The sequence below is a fragment of the Chiloscyllium punctatum genome, chromosome 2 (assembly GCF_047496795.1).
Source record: "Chiloscyllium punctatum isolate Juve2018m chromosome 2, sChiPun1.3, whole genome shotgun sequence".
Taxonomy (NCBI): Eukaryota; Metazoa; Chordata; class Chondrichthyes; order Orectolobiformes; family Hemiscylliidae; genus Chiloscyllium; species Chiloscyllium punctatum.
Window position 1 is genome coordinate 64,981,755 of NC_092740.1, and position 21,214 is coordinate 65,002,968.

General features: G+C 39.2%; 1 protein-coding gene across 5 annotated transcripts in view; it reads right to left on the minus strand.

The window, feature by feature from the left end:
• st8sia4 (ST8 alpha-N-acetyl-neuraminide alpha-2,8-sialyltransferase 4) overlaps positions 1–21,214 on the minus strand; it is a 72,125-nt gene that overhangs the window by 34,859 nt on the left and 16,052 nt on the right. For all 5 annotated transcript variants that reach the window (XR_011962332.1, XR_011962331.1, XR_011962330.1 and 2 more), the window contains exons 3-4: positions 14,670–14,927; positions 1,581–1,874 (exon numbers count right to left, since the gene is read on the minus strand). Coding sequence is in view for 1 of the 5 variants with exons in the window: in XM_072583598.1 (XP_072439699.1) it covers positions 1,581–1,874; positions 14,670–14,927 (552 nt within the window). In the remaining 4 variants the exon portion in view is untranslated. The remainder of the gene's footprint in view (positions 1–1,580; positions 1,875–14,669; positions 14,928–21,214) is intronic.

Below are 21,214 nucleotides of genomic sequence, written 5' to 3' on the forward strand. Positions count from 1 at the left end.
ATGGTTACATCTATGTTATTGGAAACATACATAGGATCAAGCACCATTCATCACATATTATCTAATTTGTCAAACAGTATAAATATTTGTGCTTCATGATATTATTTTGGTCCAACATTTAATGTACATTTGAGCAATGAACATTTTATACTCCCAGTTCATTCATAAACTTCAGCAGTATCCTTACAACTGATTAGTTAAGAGGAAAGCATATTCCACTGAGTTGAATCAACGTCCCTGAGGGCTGCAAATGGAAGATTGTTGCCTACATACTGAATTCTCTATTGTCACATTATATTGTTTGATGTTTTAAAGGTAGTCTGGGAATGAAAGTTGTGTTCAGAGGTTTCCCTCATCAAACATCATTACTCTCCAGGGATGGATTGAAAACTGTGCGTTGAATGAAGAAACTTGCTTCTGGTTAGCAGTTTTAACGCATAAAACATGATAATGAATGATCACTAAGAAAAATCAGTCAGCATGTAGGTATCTCCCATCATCATATTTAGGGATTTGGGGAAATTTGGAACAATGTACTTCTTCTTTATACCAAAGAAACAAAAAAAAGAACAGTTTTAAACATTTATTTTAAAGCTAGCAGGAAAACATAATGATTACCAGGATTAATGAGGACTATGAAACTCAAATCAGCCACTTATTTGAGTAATAGAACAACATGTTCCCGTTGGTTCCTAAGAGGTAACCTCCCATTTAGCTGGAATGCACTTGCAATTTTCCAATAAATTATCGGAATGTGTAAGGTCCACTCCATTAATGGAGTGGAATCTCTGATTCAAACCAGTCTGATATACAATGAACAATTTTCACCTTAATTTAATTTACAACATATTCTTTAACATGGACGCAGGGTATTTGTTACTTATATAGCACGCGTTTGTAATATCAGTAAAGATTATTTACAGCTTTATTCGTGAGCAAACCATTCACTTCCATGAAGGCAGACACTCATCAGACAAAAGTGCATTACAGAAGGGTGAATGACTATTAACTTTTCAATAGTAATCTTTTGACTTGCACTGCCTTGGAATGTTGCTGATAGATGAATTTATGGTTGGGAAAGATTGTAACTGCAGAAAAATTAAATGATGATATCAATCATAAGCCCTTTGCACACTATCCTACTGAGAAAGGATTCATTTTTGTGCACTGTTCAAAATAACGCCAGGCTCCAATCAAATTTTTCTTCATGTCACCTATTCTTTATCTCATTTAGTGTTGGGAAGGTTACACACTGACACTTACAGATTCAAGCACTATGATTAAATTGAAAGGTGATATATTGTTTACATGCACGAGTCAAGTTATGCAGAAAATACGTGCAAAACAGATTACTCGTTAATCTCAACAGCTTCTTTTTCTAACAGCTTGGATTAAAGTGTTTGATATTTTTCAGAAAGCTAATTATTCGATACAACAGTTCACTCATATTACCATGCTGAATGTTTAATGTTGCTGGTCTAAATATCACACATCCCTTACCAGCAGAGATCCAAAATTCTATCTATTTCACAATCCAACACACATAGTGAACCTCGTCTGAGCAGTGAAGATACACTTACCCTCGGACAGCATGTATGAGCCGCAGGGATGGGTAAGCTGTCTGGATGTTCAGTCTGTTCTTCAGAATCAGCTCATTTACATATTCAACGTATTTTTCCCCACCTTTGACCATGAACGCAGGGATCCACAGAACACTGTCATTCAACACTGTCAATCTGTTGACAAATTTCTCTCGATCTGTCTCATTCCGAAGACTTCCAAAAGCTCTTTGCACAACTGACGGATTCATAGTGACAAAATCAGATTTGAGTCCAACATCATTAGCGTATTCCACAAGGGGTGCAAGATTACACCTGCACAAATTAAAAAAAAAGTTTATTAGATTCTGTTCTAATAAATGTATGCATTAGGATTCAGAAATAAATGACAGCTTATGGAAATAATCAAAAACTATTCAAACAATCTATTATTTAATGTGAGTATGATTTTTGTAATAAGGTACAAATAAAAATCTACTTGCACCCATTTTTGAGCATAAGGTCTGCGATCTGCAGTCTCTCCATTTCCATTGGAAATGAGGTGGGCAGCAGATAAAATTCACATTCCCTGATTACAGCATGGCCACAAGGTACTCCCATGATTCAGTAGTCCAGGTGCACTGCTGTCTGCTTCTGCACAATTTAAGTGGCTGACTGGTATTCTCAACAAAGCATGTGCTGCAGGTTAGTTCAACTCGGTGTTGCATAGCATCTGCTGAGGGAGACATCAATGAAACAAGAACCTCATGGGAACAGCTCATGATGATGTACACTGAGCTGTGTGTTGAATTGAAAGGCCTGCCAGATAAGCTCCAGTCACGCTTAGCATTATTTGATAGATGTTGTCCAGTTGTAGAATAAAATCTCATAGTGGACACTGTGTTTTGTGTTTTGCAAGCTTAGATTGATTGGGCACAGTCAGTACTTTGCTCACCGTGAACAAGTAAAGGGATATGCTGTGAGATATGCTTTAACAGTTTTGGGGATATATGGCCTACATATGTAGCATAACAGAAGCTGTGTATATTAATATGTACGGCCACATTCTTTGTCGACAGAAATAATATGTGCAATCACAGCACAAGTTTAATCTCAACAATGTAGGTGACAACCATTTTCCAATTTGTTTTTTAGGCAATGACATGACCAATCAGAATGAACCTGCTTGGTTTAAAATTTAACAAAGTTTGGCAGTTAACTGTCTATCATCATCTAGATAGTGCATTCTCTTTGGCAGTATCTTCTATCAATTAGACTCTAATTGCCAACTAATTATTACTCTCCTCTCAGACAGTATAAATGTTAATGTAAAGGGAAAGTAAGGATTCTTGCAAGGGCAAACTGAAAAGATCAACCTAGTTGAATTAGAATTTCTACAGTTTAAAACATTTGTTCTCAGTCAATCTTCATCTTGTTCTACAACTATTCTCTTCAAAAAGAAAGGGAGTGATAAACTGAGTAATTACAGACCAGTCAACCCTACTAAAGGTGATGGGAAAATTATTGGAAATATTTTGAGAGATACGACAAATAGAGTGATGCAAATTAATCAAGGACAGTTAATATGGATTTGTTAAAAGTATCAGCTAATAAAGCTTTTGAATATTTTTGAGTAAGTAACAAGGATGGATGATAAGGGTAGCATGTTTGATGGATTCTAAGTAGATGTTAGGTGGGTTATTGACAATGTCCGAAGTGACAATCTGACATACTGACCTCTGCATTGTGAAGGCGGAGTGCCAGCTTTCAGACATGCTTAACCATGACCCCACCATTGAACACCAGACCATTGTGTCCACAACGGCCACTGATTTCATTTCATCCTGTGATCTCCCTTCTGCTGCCTCTAGGCTTACAGGCCCTCAAACCTGCACAGCTCACTTCTAACTCATTCCCGAAATCCACAAACAGGACCATCTGGGAAGATCCTTTGTTTCTGCCTTTTCCTGCCCCACAGAACCCATCTCTTCCTACCTTGATTTGACTTGTTTCTCCCCTTGTCCAGTTCCTTCCCACTTACATCTGTGATTCTTTTGATGCCTTACATCAGTTTAAGAATTTTTAGTTTGCAGGCTCCAGGTGCCTCCTCTTCACCTTGGGTGTGCAATTTCTTCACACATGCATCCCCCATCAGTATGATCTCAGGGCTCTCCACTTCTGAACTGTCCCCAATACCACCACCCTCCTCCCTTGGCTGAGCTCATCCTCACCCTGAGCAACTACACCTTTAACTCCTCCCACGTTCTTCCCATCAAAGGTGCGGCCATGAGCTCCACTTCTGCCTGTCTCCTTGGGGGCACATGGAACATGCCTTGTTCTAGTCCTACTCCAGCACCCACCCACAACTCTTTGTCCGGAACATCAATGACATCATTAGTGCTACTTCTCTCTCATCCAGAATTGGAAAAAATTAATCAATTTCACTTCTAATTTCCACCTTGCTCTGACCTGTCCATCTCTAACTCACCCCTTCCGTTCCTTGACATCTGTTTTCATTTCTGTGGATAGGCTGGCCACCAATATTTACTACAAACTCATGACTCCCACAGTTACCAGGAGCATGCATCCTCACATTCTGCTTCCTGTAATGATTCTAGTCCATTTTCCCAGTTCCACTGTCTCTGTTGCATCTGTTCTTACAATGCCAACTTCAACAAGGGAGCATTCAAAATGTCCACTTTCTTCCTCAATTAAAGACTCCCCATCACTGTTGTTGACAGGGCCCTCAGTAGAGTCCAACCCATCTCCCACACTTCAGTCTGCACCCCCTTTCTTTCCTCCCACAACAGTGATAAGGTCCCCATTGTCCTCACCTACCATCCCACAGTGTCCACATCTAAAGGATCATTAGATGCATGTCCAGCAGGGTGCCAACACCAGACATATTCCCCTCCTCTCCTGTGTCAGCTTTTGCAGGGACCATTCCCATCGGGACACCCTGGTCCACTCCTCCTCCATAGCCAATGCTTCCTCACATCTCCATGGTACCTTCCCCTGCAATCGCAGAACTTGAAACACCTATCCATTTACTTGCTCCCTCCTGACTATCTAAGGCCCCAGACACACTTTCTAGGACAAGCATTGATTTATCTACACATCATTCAACCCAGTCTACTGTATTCAGTGCTCACAATGTGATCTCCTCGACAGTGGGGAGATGAAGAGCAGACTGGGCGATCACTTTGCACTATACCTATGTTCTGTCTGCAAAAATAACCCTGTGCTTCTGTTTTCCTTCCACTTCAACAGACCACCATGCTCCACCACTATCTTTGACTTGGGTTTGTTTCAGTGCCTCAGCAAAATTCACCCCTGGCTGGAAGAACAACACCTCAGTTTCTGCTTGGGAAACCTGCAGCTTCAGGACTCAACGTCATGTTCAGTAATTTTAGGGCCTGTACACTTTCTCCCATGTCCTTACCCCGACCCTCTCACACACCAAGCCTTGTCATCACATGAGATGCTACCACAAAAAACCCATTGTTAGTTAATAATCGTTCCCATTAGTAGCTATTCATTCTCTGAGGCTGATCTTTACCCAATCCTTTGTCTGCCCAATTGTTGCTCTCTCTCTGTGTCTGGGCTCTATCTCCACCTATTGTTTACTCCTTTTCCCTCCTCCCACCCTTTTTCTAGGAAAAATGCTAATCTTTTCCGAGCGATTATCAGTTCTAAAGAAGGGTCACTGGTCCTGAACTATTAATTCTGCTGTCTCTCCACAAATGCTGCCAGACCCATTGCGTTTCCACAGCAATTTCTGATTTTTTTTCTGATTGCCAGCATCTGCAGTTCTTTGACTTTTTTTTAAAATGACAGGCTAGTCAGAAGTTTAGAAGTTAATGGAATCCAACGGCTAATGGCAAGTTGGATCCAAAGTTAGTTCAATGGCAGAAAGCACAGCGTAATGGTTGACAAATACGTTTGCAACTGCAAGGTTGTTCCTAGTTGGTTTGGACAGGGTACTGGATTACAAACTGTTCATTGTTTGTATCAATGATTTAAATTCAAATGTAGTGGGCATGACTAAGAAGTTTGCAAATGATATGGAAATTGACCACTTGGTCATTAGTGATTAAGAAAACTGTCATCTGCAGGAAAATATCAATGGATAGTGACATAAGCAGAAAAATGATCAATAAAATTCTAGATAATTATGAAATAATGGTACTTGGGGAGGCTAAAAAAAAAGAAAAAATATACAATAAGTGGTTGAGTACCCAGAAATGGAGAAGAAGAGGACTTTAGAATGCGACCCCACAGCTAACAGGGTTCCTGAAGACACAAGGCAAACGGATAAATTAAGTCAAGAAAGTACATAGGACACTTTCCTTCATTGGTCATGATCTCAAGTATAAGAGCAGGGATTCTATGCTCGAAATCCAGTGAGCTGAATGAAGGGCAGTTTCATCAGTCATTTCATAAGATATAGTCATAGAGATGTACAGCATGGAAACAGACCCTTTGGTCCTACCTGTCCATGCCGACCAGATATTCTAACCCAATCTAGTCCCATCTGCCAGCACCCGGCCCATATCCCTCCAAACCCTTCCTATTCATATACCCATCCAAATGCCTCTTAAATGTTGCAATTGTATCAGCCTCCACCACTTCCTCTGGCAGCTCATTCCATACACGTACCACCCTCTGTGTGAAAAAGTTGCCCCTGATGTCTCTTTTATATCTTTCCCCTCTCACCCCAAACCTATGCCCTCTAGTTCTGGATTCCCCAACCCCAGGAAAAAGACTTTACCTATTTATCCTATCCGTGCCCCTCATAATTTTTTAAACCTCTATAAGGTCACCCCTCAGCCTCTGACGCTCCAGGGAAAACAGCCCCAGCCTGTTTAGCCTCTCCCTTTAGCTCAAATTCTCCAACCCTGGCAACATCTTTGGAAATCTTTTCTGAACCCTTTCAAGTTTCACAACATCTTTCTAATGGGAAGGAGACCAGAATTGCACGCAATATTCCAACAGCGACCTAACCAATGTCCTGTACAGCAGTAACATGAAACTAGACCTTGACTAAATCCCAATGAGAAGGAAAACTGTGGTGGAAAGATTAACTTAGAGAAGGTTGAGTGCCAAGATTTCACAAATATTTCTGGAAATCAAACTTATTTAAATAGGATGCAAAAAAAACCCAGTGTTTTCTCATTTTTCAATCCTCTATTTTCTTGCACTGGAATCAAAAATCATAGCAGATGGTGAAAATTGGATTCAGTACGAATCTGGAATTTAAAAAAAACTAGGCAAATGGCCAACAGACAATGTAAGGTATATATTTATTGTTGTTAAAAACCTATCAAGTCACTAATTCCCTTAGGGAAGGAAATTTGCCACCTGTTACCTGGTCTGACCCAAACGTGACTCCGGACTCACACCAGCAATGTGACAGCAATGACTCTTAACTGCTATCTGAATAATTAAGGATGGGCAATAAATGATGCCCTAGTCAGTCGTATCCAAATCTCATGATAGCAAGGACTTAGAATCAGCTGGGCTCGTGCCACAATTAGAGATACTTTGGCCATACCGCCAAACAAGGGCTCGATGCTTCTGTCTAGTACAAACAAACATTAAGAATCAATTTATTTCCATGCAGAAGGAATCAGAGACCAACAGCTAACAAATAGACAAAAAGAACTAGAAGCACAATGCAAAGATGTGCCTTAGTCAAAGCACAAGTCACACAGGTAAACTCCTTTACATGACGACCCTATCTCAGTGAAAACTGGGGTCAAACAAAGCTGTGTCATTACTTCTCCCTTTCTCACATTGCAATACATGATCTTACCTCCAGCAAATTATGCAAGACATGGAGATAATATGAATGATTGATGGATAACCAGAAGAAAGAGAGAATAGAAAAAAAAAGGAAAAAGGAAGTGAAAAAAAGGAAATGAGAGGTGGAGGTAAAGAATCGTTTGCTTTGGAGACTGAGGGGATAGAAACACAAAGGAAATGTGGAAATGCAGTTGGGGGAGAAACACATGGAGAACGGTCAGAATGAAAGCATTTTTACAATAGTGGAAGAATTATTGAGTACAAGAAAATTTAAAAATGAACTAGTAAAAGAAAATTCAAAAGCTGACCCTTCAGTCATCAGACTGGATAATACAGAGAAGCTTAAAAAGCTGTACACTAATTCCCAGAAAACTGTCAAAGTCACTCACAAAATTTACAGACTTGTAAATCTATTTGTGCAAACAGACAAGGAGAATCGTCATGGCTGTACATGTTTTTATCAGTGGTGCATTACCAACAAGACCAAACCCTTAGTGACTCAACCGAGCTGTTCATTTTGTCATGTTGAGCCAAACCTGGGAAGAACATTTACGAAAACATGAATGCTTAGATAATAAATTACTTCTATCAAAGGTTCGTTCTGAAGTTCAGCACTGCAGTGGCTCTCCTGATGAACTTATTAAAGGCAAGAAATTTGAATGGACTAAACAATGCCAGGATGCTTTTGACAATGTGAAACCTGACAATTTCACCAGTTTTAGTGGCATCAAGTTAAAAGATGGCACTTAAACAGGTACTGAAAAATGACAGGCCAGGTATTCAAACCATCTCTTCCAATCACTGGAAGTCAAGACTTAGTTGAAATGACAAAGAATCATAAAATCATACAGAATACAAAAAGATCCTTCAGCTGAATTAACCTGTAGTGCCAAAATACATCATTACCTCCACTAGTACCACTTAGCTGCACCAGGCCTTGAACGTTAAGACACTTCAGATGCTCATCCAAGTACTTTTAAATGTTGAGATTTTCCACCTCAGCTAATCTCCCGAGCAGTGCATTCCAGACCCCCAACATCCCGCAAGTGAAAATATTTTCCTAAAATCCCCTCTAAAATCTACTGTCTTTCACTTTAAAATTATATCTTTGTTATTGACACTTCAACTAAGAGGCACTGATTATTTCTATTAGCTTTATCCATGCCCATTATAATCTTGAACACCTCAACAGGTTCACACCCCAACCTTCTCTGGCCAACTCTCATAGCTGAAACGTTCCATCCCAGGCAATATACTGGCGAATCTCCTTTGCACTCCCTCCACGTGCAGTCATGTCCTACCTGTAGTGTGGTGACACAGAACACCAGATATGGCCTCAGCAAGGTTCTGTATCACTCCAACATAACTCCCTGCAGTTACAATCAATAACTACATAGATTTAGCCTTTTCTGACTTTTTATTTCTTTAGCGTAATAAATTTATGGTCTTGTGTTAAAATAATCTTAGCAGCCCAGTGTGAATATGTTCAGTGACTAACCACTCTGATAACGAACTGCAACATAAAACTTGTGGTCTATCAAGCTAGGTTTCATTCTGAGATCTGATTTGTCCAGTGTTACCATCAGCTGGGTTCATAACTCCAGCAGCACTTGCTCAGTAAAAATGTGCTCCTAATGCACAGTTTCAATGACTAATGTCCAAACATGATAAAAAGAGCCGAACTCCATACAGAAGGTGAAATATTAGACTACATTTAATTGAATATGACAATAAGGAACCCTAGCAAATTTGGAATTAATAGGAACATGTGAAAAAATATGAGTTTATGCACCTTGGCAGGAAGTACAGAAGAACTGAATATTATTAAAACGGGGGAAATACAGCAGGAAGGTACAACACAGAGGGTTTTGGACGTTTTTGTACATGAATCACTAAAAGCTAGTACCCAAGTTCAGTGGGTATAAGAAAAGCAAATAGCTTGTTGGACTTTACTTCAAAGAGAATAAAGTCTAAAATAGACAGGTCAGCTTTTGCCCGAAACATCGATTTTGCTGCTCCTCGGATGCTGTCTGACCTGCTGTGCTTTTCCAGCACCACTTTAATCAAAACAAAGGTCTTGCTAAAGCCACCCATTAGACCACAACTAAAATACCGTGAACTGTTTGATCTCCTTATCAAGAGAAAGGTGTATGGCACTGAAGACAGTTCAAGGAACGTTCACATGTTGATTCTGGGTCTGGAGACAGTTTCTTATGAAAGGAGGCTGAGTAGTTGGGATTTGTACTCATTGGAGTTTAGAAAAAATGAGAGAAGACCTTATTGAAACACACAAGATTCGTAGTGGGCTTGACAGGGTTGATGCGGAAAGGCTGTTTCACTGTGTAAATTGGCAACCAAATCTCAGGTTAATGGGTCACTCTTTTAAAGCAGAGATGAGGATGAATTTTTTTTCTGCGGGTAGTGAATCTGTGGAATTCTTTATCACAAGAGGCTGTTGAGGGTGGGTTGTTAACTCTATACAAGCCTGAGATAGACAGATTCCTACTCAGTAAGGGTTATGGAGATGGGACAAGAAAGTGGAGTTGAGGATTATCAGATCAAACATGGCTGTATCGAATGGTGGAATAAAGATAATGTTTTGAACAGTTTATGTCTGCTCTTACATTTTATTGTCATCAATGTGTATATGTATCTAGCTTTGAATTAGTTTATTCCACTTAATTACAGAAAAGCTGTTTTTTTTTAAAGCTGTTCAGATTCCTAAGAGCCAGGTTTAAACATTAAGTTAGCAATTAGAATATCTTACACGTACCAAGGTAAGTGACAGGTAGGTAAAAACAATGACTGCAGATGCTGAAAACCAAATACTGGATTAGTGGTGCTGGAAGAGCACAGCAGTTCAGGCAGCATCCAACGAGCAGCGAACTTTTTTATTCCTGATGAAGGGCTTTTGCCCGAAACGTCGATTTCGCTGCTCGTTGGATGCTGCCTGAACTGCTGTGCTCTTCCAGCACCACTAATCCAGTAAGTGACAGGTAGGTTGACTGCCCCAAAATGGACCATGCAAAATGTATTTTGTGTGTAAACTTCACATCATTTGTAAATTGGTGAAGGGTTCTTGAGCTCCTCTCTGCATGCACGTGTGAATAAACCATTCTATTTTGGACTCGGACTGCGAAAAGCATTGATTCTGTTACTTAATGCTGCCCACTGGGCCCTTCACAAAGGCTGTAGCACTGCAGCAACACTGCCAAGACCCTGGAGTCTCAGGCAAGCAATCATCTGGCTGTCTTCATGGATAAGATGGCAGCTGTCAGGGGGAGCTAAGTCCAGCACTTTTAGAGTTTACTGAATATGCAAATTGATCCACCCTACACTTGGTTCCTCAGCATAACAGGGGATCCTGAACACACTCCTGTTACTCCTACCTCACTCAAGAGACAGGGCAGTCCCATCAGGCAGCCAACACATAGACATTCCACACCTTCCCCCGCCCCACAACCTGAAGAAGTCTCCGCCCAGCATACTCCAGAGATGGCCAGACATTCCACTGGGAGTTCAACCAAGGAGGGAGCACAGCGGTTGTTCCTTGAATAGTGAGTTTCAGCCTCTAGCTGAGTAAGTGAAATTCCAAAAATTCACCTTCCCTTCCTGGTAGCCCTCTCCATCAATCCCAGTGATGTTACACTTCCCTAACACCACACTCAACTTATCTCTCAGAGTCTGCATCTACTCACTTTACCCTTTGACCCAGACACATGAGGTGAACATGTCATGTCTGGTAGTGCACTGATCCATTCATGGAAGCCAACGAGTGCTGCTCACTGATAAACTCACTCCCACATGGCCTCTCTCCCTCCCATGTTCTATTATCGCCCACAACATTTAGTTGAGTTGCCCTCTTTGGTCCTGTCAACTCCCCTATCCCATCATTCAGCCCCCACTCCACATCATTAATCACTCCAACAGGTAAGAAAGTTATTCAGTCATTGATAATAGTGCTGGCTCCCTGTAAGAGGAGCTCACCTCTTTCCACTTGGTGGCAATTTTTCTCATTATAACAAACATTTTTTCTTCAGGTAATTGTCCAATTCTCTCCAGAAGGCCATAACTGAAGCTACCTTAACCACATCTATAGGAACTGCATTCCAGATCCTCACCACCCATTGCTTCAAAACATTTTTCTTCACATCACTGTTGCTCCTTTCACCAATCACCTTAAATTGACAACCTCTCATTCACAATTCTCCCATCAATGGGAACAGTTTCATATTTGCTCTGTCCAGACAACTCTGGACGAGGGGAAAGCGGTAGATGTGATGTATATGGATTTTCGTAAGGCTCCCCATGGTAGGCTACTGCAAAATATACGGAGGTATGGCATTGAGGGTGAGTTGAAGGTTTGGATTAGGAATTGGCTGGCTGGAAGAAGACAGAGGGTAGTAGTTGATGGTAAAGGTTCATCTTGGAATGCAATTACTAGCGGTGTTCCGCAAGGATCTGTTTTGGGACCATTGCTGTTTGTCATTTTTATAAATGACCTGGAGGAGGGGCTAGAAGGTTGGGTGAGCAAGTTTGCATATGATACGAAAGTCGGTGGAGTTGTTGACAGTGAGAAAGGATGTGTCAGGTTACAGCGGGATATAGATAAGCTGCAGAGCTGGGCAGAAAGGTGGCAAATGGAGTTCAATGTAGCTAAGTGTGAGGTGATTCACTTTGGTAAGAGTAATAAAAAGATGGAGTACTGGGCTAATCGTCGGATACTTGGGAGTGTGGATGAGCAGAGGGATCTTGGTGTCCATGTACACAGACCTTTGAAAGTTGCCACCCAGGTAAATAGTGCGGTGAAGAAGGTATATGGCGTACTGTCTTTTATTGGTAGAGGAATTGAGTTCCGGAGTCCTGAGGTCATGTTACAGTTGTGCAAGACTCTGGTGCGGCCACATCTGAAGTATTGTGTGCAGTTTTGGTCGTCATACTATAGGAAGGATGTGGAGGCACTGGAACAGGTGCAGAGGAAGTTTACCAGGATGTTGCCTGGTATGGTAGGAAGATCGTATGAGGAAAGGCTGAGGCACTTGGGGCTGTTTTCATTGGAGAAAAGAAAGTTTAGGGGTGACTTGATAGAGGTGTACAAGATGATTACGGGTTTAGATAGGGTTGACCATGAGAACCTTTTTCCACGTATGAAGTCAGCTATAATGAGGGGGCATAGCTTTAAATTAAGGGGTGGTAGGTATAGGACAGATGTTAGGGGTAGATTCTTTACTCAGCGAGTCGTGAGTTCATGGAATACCCTGCCAGTAGCAGCTGTGGACTCTCCCTCTTTATGGGCATTTAAACGGGCATTGGATAGGCATTTGGAGGATAGTGGGCTAGTGTAGGTTAGGTGGGCTTGGATCGGCACAACATCGAGGGCCAAAGGGCCTGTACTGCGCTGTATTCTTCTATGTTCTATGTTCTATGTAACTCATGTTATTGAATACTTTGATTAAATCTCCTCTGAATCTTTTCTTCGCCAAGGAGTATAGCTGTAAATTCTCCAGTCTATTCACCTCATTGCTGGAAATATTCTTTCAAGCTTCTCCATACCCTTTTTACCTCCTTCCTAAAATGTGTATCCAGAACTGGAGATGTACTTCAGTTGAGTCACATAGTGTTTTGGATAGGTTTATCATAACTTCCCTGTTTTTATACTCTATTTCCCTATTTATTAGGCCCAGGATCTTAATTAACTGAGGTGCCCTGCTACCTTCACTGATCTATACACACATAACTCCCTGTAATCTAGCACCCATTTTAGAATTAGACCCTTGAGTCCTGATGAAGGGTCCTGCCCAAATGGTCCACTCTCCAGCTCCTCTGATGCTCCTCTGGTGCTTTCTCCAGCTCCACATTTTACTAACTCAGAATTACATCCTTTAGCTTGTTTTGCCTTTATTCCGTTTTTGTACCAAAATGTATCACTTCACAATTTAGAGCCATAAATTTCAGTAAGTTAATTGCTGCACAAATTCATTGTTTAAGACCTTATCAACAGTACAGACTGTTTGCTTACCCAAGTCAACATTTGCTAATCTAGCCTTAATGAAGGGGAAATAGAACAAAACAGAGCATAGCTAAATACTGCACCAGTAGTTTTTACTTGCATTACTCCTTTTTTGTTAATAATAATGAAAAATAGATATTAACAAATTGTTGTAATTTTTCCCCAGGTGATGAATAATTGCTCTCAGTTAAAGTTCATTCATGTTTAAATTTCCATGCAACATGCCTGTTTTTTATTCTCTGTATTAGATACAGCATTTTCCTTTATCAAATCTATAGATGTCCATAATTCTCAGAAAACATCAAATCCATATTTTGCAAGTGCACATTTACATCCTTTTGTTAGTTTTTATATATCAAAGGCATAAACAATGGTACCATTTTTGCAATGCTCATTAAACTCTTTCCAACATTTTTACTTTTACTCATAAAATGATAATCAATCTGGGCACAATACTCCAAAATGTTTACTGAGCCCTTCATTACAAAAAACATTTTAATCATCACTGATTTCTTTCCATTGACCTCATTTTTTAGACATCTGTTTGCATCCTAAGCTGCAGCCAGGATTGAAGGCTTGGTCTCTCACCATAATGGTACAGTTAAAATCAGGAACTCAACATATAGGTGACAGGCTGGCTTTATACCACTATGTGGCTTGGTCTACAAAATCTACAATGGTCTATCCTAATGCCCTGTGTAGTGTTTTGTAACGAGGTCAACCAGGTGAGCCTCAGAGAGTATGAGTTTTCTGATTGGGGTTGTTAATCTGGTCCAATCAGGGAGCCCTGGCTGACAGATAAAGAGTGTCAGAGGTTATGTTCACTCTGACAGACTCACTCTGAGGAAGCCAGACTAGGGTCAAGTACTAGACATGTGTAACTAAAGGGCAATTAGGTAATGGGATACCAACCTCTATGGAGTTATTTCACCCTCTGTATTTGGAGTAAGCAGACACAAGGACTTTATGTATTCTGCTCTTAAGCAATAACATCCTTCAAGCATTATGCTTTAACGTTACTCTATTCCAAATGTTACTCCACAAAGAAAGCACAAATATACATTGCTTTCTTTATAAGGCTCCTCTTCTGTTGACATTTCGTTCAATTGGGAAATCTGAAAAATTGAATTTGAAGAAAGGACTTCTTTGAGAGAAAGTGGTTGTCTCTCTTACACATTGGATCTGATTTTAAACCATTCACATATGATAAAAGTACAAAGAATTAAAATAGTGTTCAAGCCAAAGGTAGATTCATGCTTTAGAAAACCACTGTTAATTGAAAAGATGGTGAGATCCTATTATAGAGAGGGTCCTACCTTATTATAAATTCATGACTGTCAATCTCCTTCCCACATCCACTACCCAGAAGAATCCCAGAATTTCCAACAACTGCACAAGTACTGAATCGCTTGTTCTTCATCGGGGATACTTCAGGGAGAAGCCTGTGCAAATTGTGAGAGATGTTGAGGGTTCGACGCCTGTCCAGCACATAATGAATTATATCTCCTGGCTTCAAACTGCTTTTCACCACTGATATATCTCTCTCAGCATCTAAAAAGCGAAGGATATCCTTCCTGCATTGGAAGAAGTGACATTCAGTCAAAATGATAAATTACTCAGAAACCGTACTTTACACATTTTGTGGACTAAGACAACATAACAAAAAAAAGAATAAAATGCATTTTTCTATCAATATGAGGGAATAGGACTGCTGGAAACACTCTCTCCATTATAATAAATTTTCAAATAGACTAAAATGATCATAAGGGCACTTCAAAACAATGATCAATTCAAACATGAAACACTGTATGCATTACTGGGCTCCTCACTAGAGCCTTGGAGAAGCTCCATTTGGTAATCAATAGTGAGGATTCTGAGTCACAGGGAGTAGATACAGCAACTTCTTTTTTTTAAACTTTGAAGGCATGGGGGTGGAATATGATTAGAGGCTTTCAAAAAAACGACAAAAATGCATGGACAAGATAAACATAACTTATTTTCCTTGGTACACCGGTGAAAATAAGTTGACACAATCTTAAGCTGAGAGACAAAGGAGAAAATTTGAAGAAACCTGTCGATGCAGTGTGTTATGAAGTATACATATTGTAGTGGTGATGGTCACAACTAAATTGAATGCGAAAGTCAAAAAGATACCAGACTAATTATTAAATAGAAAATATAAAATAATACGATTTGACTACTTTTGAGAATTCAACAAATGGGACTGCATGTGGAGTAAGCAGACACAAGGACTTTAAGTATTCTGCTCTTAAGGCTCAATAACATTCTTCAAGCATTATGCTTTAATGTTTAAACTAAAACTGTGTGCATATAACTGACTAAGGAAAGGTAAACTAGCACAAACATGTGAAAAACAATGGTCTGCTCCTTCTGATCCTGTAAGATCCAAATGTACACTGTACATTATTACAACGCATTGAAAAACCATTCATTGTTTACGGTTTTGTCTTTGAAATAAAGAATTCACAATATCACTTAACATGCCATCTTCTCGGATGTGAAGGATTTTTTTCTTGTCACACAGATTTGCACTTGCAGAATTTTAGGTATTATTTTCAAACAACACTGTCAACATAGTAAGTTCCTTGGAAAACACTTTGCTTTGTACATAAATAGGAATTGCAAAGACATGGTAAGTGGTGCTATTAAATCACTGGTCTCATCTGCCATACATTTTTTAAAAGAATAATACTTTGAATAACAATTACAATCAAAGCTGAAAAACTGTGTTCAAAATGTTCATATAATGGATATTGTATCTGCTGCATTTCTGAATTTATGACATATAGCTGTATAAACAGAGTTTTCAGAATGAAATGTTACAGTGAGCCACAAAACAGTTCACTAGCACTGCTGTCCAAGCAGACAAATATTTTATTTCAATAGCATCCTACTTCAGTTATAGGATCCTGTTGCTGTTTCCAGTGGGTGCAACACGCATTATTAAAGGAATTGGCAAAGGCTTAAATTGAAACAGCATAGGAGGTTTTCTGAATTTTTTTAAGTGAGTTCAAAATGCTTTTCTTGGAATCACAATGACTGGATAATTTTCTGTCAATCCTTCTGTGGCCCACTTCCCAGACTGCCTCTCCCCATTTCTAGAATGACTATCCAGTTCAGCTGCATGGGGGAACGATACAGTTTCCCCACACCTGGCCATGCCCCCACCCTTCCCCGAGCTATGAATTACTGTCACTATGAATTAGGTTGCACACCTCACTGATGCCAAAAGGGCAAGTGGAGCAAATTCAGCATCCACCAAAATAATCTCCAAGTCAGTATCTTGAGTTGTAAACTATTTTATATATCATATATAATAGCATCCAATTTCAGATGTCCAACTAAAAAGAATGAAAATTATATGTGAAAAATCAAAGAAGAGGGTTATTGGTGAGTTGTTCTTGTCTCTCACTCCAATACTTCCTGGGAACAGGTCACCAGTCTGGGCCAATGAAAAACTCGATGTGGTCAGAAAGGCACATCCTCAAAAAACTGCACCCTGCTAATGTTGTGGGCTTCTTTAATTGATAATGTAGCATTTTCTCAAAATTCTCCACATTAAACAATGCACCCCTCAGAATTGCTTTTGAATGAGTTGCGATTTCAAATTGCTTAGAAATTTCAGGGAAATGAATGGAAAAGATTCCTAAATTTAAAATTTCTTGCAATCTTGTTGTACAAGTTATACCATGTCCGCTTATTTCTTATTTATCTCTAACATTCTTCCTTGAAATAACTGAACACATTATCAGCTCATATAAGTCAAACTCTTGTAAGATATGAGTGGCATGCCACTCCATTAAATTAAATTTTGTGTCTCATATTATTGTGGAGTATCACACTCAAGTGATAAATCTGCGACAGCAGCATATAATTTTGGGATATCACAAGTTTAAATATTTTCTAATCATATTTACTTAGAAATTAACATGTCAGTCACGTGACAGTGCTAGTGTAGAGAAATAGTAGCCTTAGTAGACCTTAAAGTCATCCTGTCACCCAATTAATGTGAAAACCTTGACTCTTAGAAACCATATTTACTATCGCTTTCAACATTTTCTGCTCTCCAATACTCTTACTTTTTGATATTTTAAAATTTTAAATGAGAATTGTAATACTGGAAAGGAGTAATCTTCAGCACAAACAGAATTCTAAAAGAAAATTATATATTTTGCGACATGAAGAGAATTTTTAGAAGTCAGGTTCGGCCAAGAAAATATATTTTATCAAACCACACAGCAAGGTATAAGTTGTTGAACACAGCCACAACTAGAATCCAGTTCTATTTGCCTCTCTTTGCTGCTAGTTTGGATTTGCATTCGCTAGAGTCTGGAATGTAAGAGAGTTAAGATAATTCTGTAATAAAAAGCCAAGGGCCAATTTTCAAATTTACACGCTTGGTTCCTGAATTTTAAGTTCATCGAGTTAAACAAGGCTCTGTGGTAAATGACAATCCAAGTCCTCATTTGGAACTATCTGAATTGGGTACATGTCCTGATTAACCCCTTTCAGCTTCAGGTGCAGAGTGCCTGGACTCAAGGACAAGTATCTGGGTGTATTGAGTCCAATCACTCTCTACTTGAAGCAAAAGAGCCAGTCAAAAGTATTACCTCCTTCCTGATAGTATTTAATTAAACTTTAATATCACCAAATACCTTAAGGGTCCAAGTCTTACTTTTCATTAATTATTCCCCCATAAACAGGGAATAGGTTTTGGGTTATTTTTTTCCTTGATATACAGAACTAAATGAGATAACTTAAGTTTTTAAACACCTAAACATGTATTAAAATAAATCATGCAATTCAGTGTTGATATCAACAGCATAAATCATAAAACTAGATTAAGCCCGGAAAAATAAGATCCAAAATTGAAACTTTAACTGTAAAAGACTTAACATTTGTCAAGGAAATGGATAGCCAATAAATGTTTAAGTAAGGCATTTATTTCCCAACTGTGTGTGTGAGGCTTATTGGTCTGACCTTTCACACAGATGGAGATGCTCTTCATTTTTAAAGAAATGGTGATGGAGACAAAATCCGAAGTCCTGCAGGTGAGGGGTTAGGTATTGGCTCATCTTTGGTGGATGGGGGTCATTTGCACACTTGTGCTTCGTAGGGGCTGACTCAGTAAGTTCTGGTTTTGCTAATGAGATTTCCAAAACATGACTTGTGTACTTTAAGCCTGATGTATAAGAAGATCAAAAATTGCTCGATTCTGTGATAACTAAGAAACCTTTTCATGAGGTAAGAAACCATTTTGAAAAGGGTCCCATCATCTCTTGGGAGGAGGTCAGGTACTCTTTGGTGAAGATAAAGTGTACATTGTACTTTGGGAAAGGTCAAGTGCCCTTTGGGATTGTTCAAGTAGATGTGAATATGCATAATAAGTGCACAAATGCATCAGACTGTCAAACTCATTGGAACTGTCCTTATAGACATCAATCTCTTAAGGCATTTAAATCTGCTATTTAAATATTTGAAAAAACTGCCTACAGTCCTTAAAAAAAATCAACACTTACTATTTTACAGTCTGTTGACATAAGCCTGCAGGCTATCATTATAGGATTAATGTTGTGTGAAATTTTACAAACTTTTATTATTACAATAGATATTACAAAATCAGTTTGGTTCACATTTCCAAGGGGTTATACACTTTGAACTTTAGACAATGAATTAAAATGTTTTTTTAAAATAAGGAATTAAGGAAAGTATAATACAATGAAGTTATTTTTATCAATGAGTGGTATTTTTTAAACAGTGAGTTTATCAATAAATAAATAAGAACTTTATTTAACCTGATTATGGGTCCTGAGGTCTACCTAGGGTGTAAAACTGAATTGGCATAGTAAGTGAAGGGTGGTGGGATGGGGAGAGAACATTAACTAGTTTGAACTGACACTAAGTTAGAGACTATTAAAAAACATGGGGGAGTGGTAGGGATACGGAGGGACATTGGTTGGCATAGAGGGTATGAGGTGCCATGGGATGGGCAGTCATTCATGGGCTTGTATGAAAGGTGTGTAGAGACATTGGAGTGGGTAAGGGAATAGATGGAACAAGAAGAGTATGTAGGGGGTTGTTTTAATTATCAGTTTGCAATGTTTGTTCATGTACAAGTATAAGGGAAATAATCATCAATACATTTATTTTGATGCATGTAGTATCTTATCAATGTAGTCACAACTGCTGTAAAGTGAGTCAGCCAGTTGCTTGCCAGCTAGTATTGACTCTTGCGAACAATGTTTACAATAAACTCCATTTTTAACCTCCTGTATTGTTCTTAATGTATTTTTAAAATTTATATTCCTTCACAATTTCCACTAGAAACTAACACTATTAAATTGAATACACAATTGAATACATAATGAAGGGCCTATTTATCTATATGAGAAAGATTTTCTTAAGGGATTGGACACAGGAGGTGAATAAACTGGGAACTTCAAAGTTCTCCCAAGGGTTTAATGCAACATCGACTAAGATAATTAAGTGTACCATCCCAGTTTCAATCATAGTTCTGTGCTCAGAGCAAATTCATGGCCACTAGTGAGGATGGATATGGTTAATCTCTACAGTAATGCAATAAAGGGAAGGAAAGATACCTGGATTTCTGCACCAATCTGTTATGTGAAGGTACATCTGGAGTGAGATACTGTCCCAAGCAAGTGTGCGTGACTGGAAATTTGGTATACTGTGGGAGTTGAACTGGTCAAGTCTTATTTTTATTCTTTCTTTTAAGTTCAGTGGTCTAGTTAAAAGGTTAACAAGGTAGCTGACTCAATTGACTGAGGGACAGTTAACAGTCAATCACCCGTATTGTGGATAGACCCTCAATAGGTGGTGATTACTATTGAAGATTAACAACTGTGAGTCAATTCAGACAACCCCAGCTCTATATAAAAATAGTTAAAAGTGCATGTTCAGTAGAAGGCATATCACGAACAAGTAAAAGAAAGAAAATTTTGCACACCATGGGAGTCCAATATACATAGGAATTGATGTTTTCTGCATTTTATTTTCATAGTAGTTTGAAAAGTTTTTTTAACAGGATAAATTGAACCCCAGGATCAAGAGCCCAGCACATAACAAAGAGGGACATTACAGAAAACTGTAAGTTCATTGGTTGGCAATAGTTGCTCTCTTGACTTTTTTGGAGTGATTGTAATGAGGTCAGCCAGGTGGAACTCACAGAAAATGAATTCTGTAATCTGGTCCAATCAGGGAGCCCTGGCTGACAGATAAGAACACGAGTGCCACAGGGTCTGTTCACTCTGAGAGCTGCTCTGAGGAAGCTGGATCAGTGTCAAAATCTCTCCACATGTAAAGAAAGGTGATTTGGTGGCAGGATACTGGCCTCTGTGGAGCTATATTATTTTTATTATAATTAATTTTTAGATTAAAAGGTAGCAAGGAGAAATATTTTACAGATTAAAAACTAAAACTCTAGTCAAAAATTAAAAAAAAACACAAATTAAAAACTAAGTAAATAGAGATTCAAGTACAGGCAATGTGTTGTTCCTGCATGATGTGGGAGCTGGTGGACCTCACTGTGGTCCACAGAGACTACATCTGTAGCAAATCTTGGTTGCTTAAGGAACTCTGGCTCAGAGTTGATGAGCTGGAACACATCAGCGAGCAGTAAAGTTATCTGTCAATGTGTTTCAGTTAGATTAACTACATCAAGTTCAGGTGATCAGGGACAGGAGGAAGTGGCTATGATGTAAGTCGGCACAGGGATCCAGGAGATGGTGCTTCAGGAATCCCACCTCTTGAGCTTGTCTAAGAGAATTGAGATTCTTGCTCCCTGTGTGGATGAAGGTAAGGGCTGTAGGCAGAAGAAGCA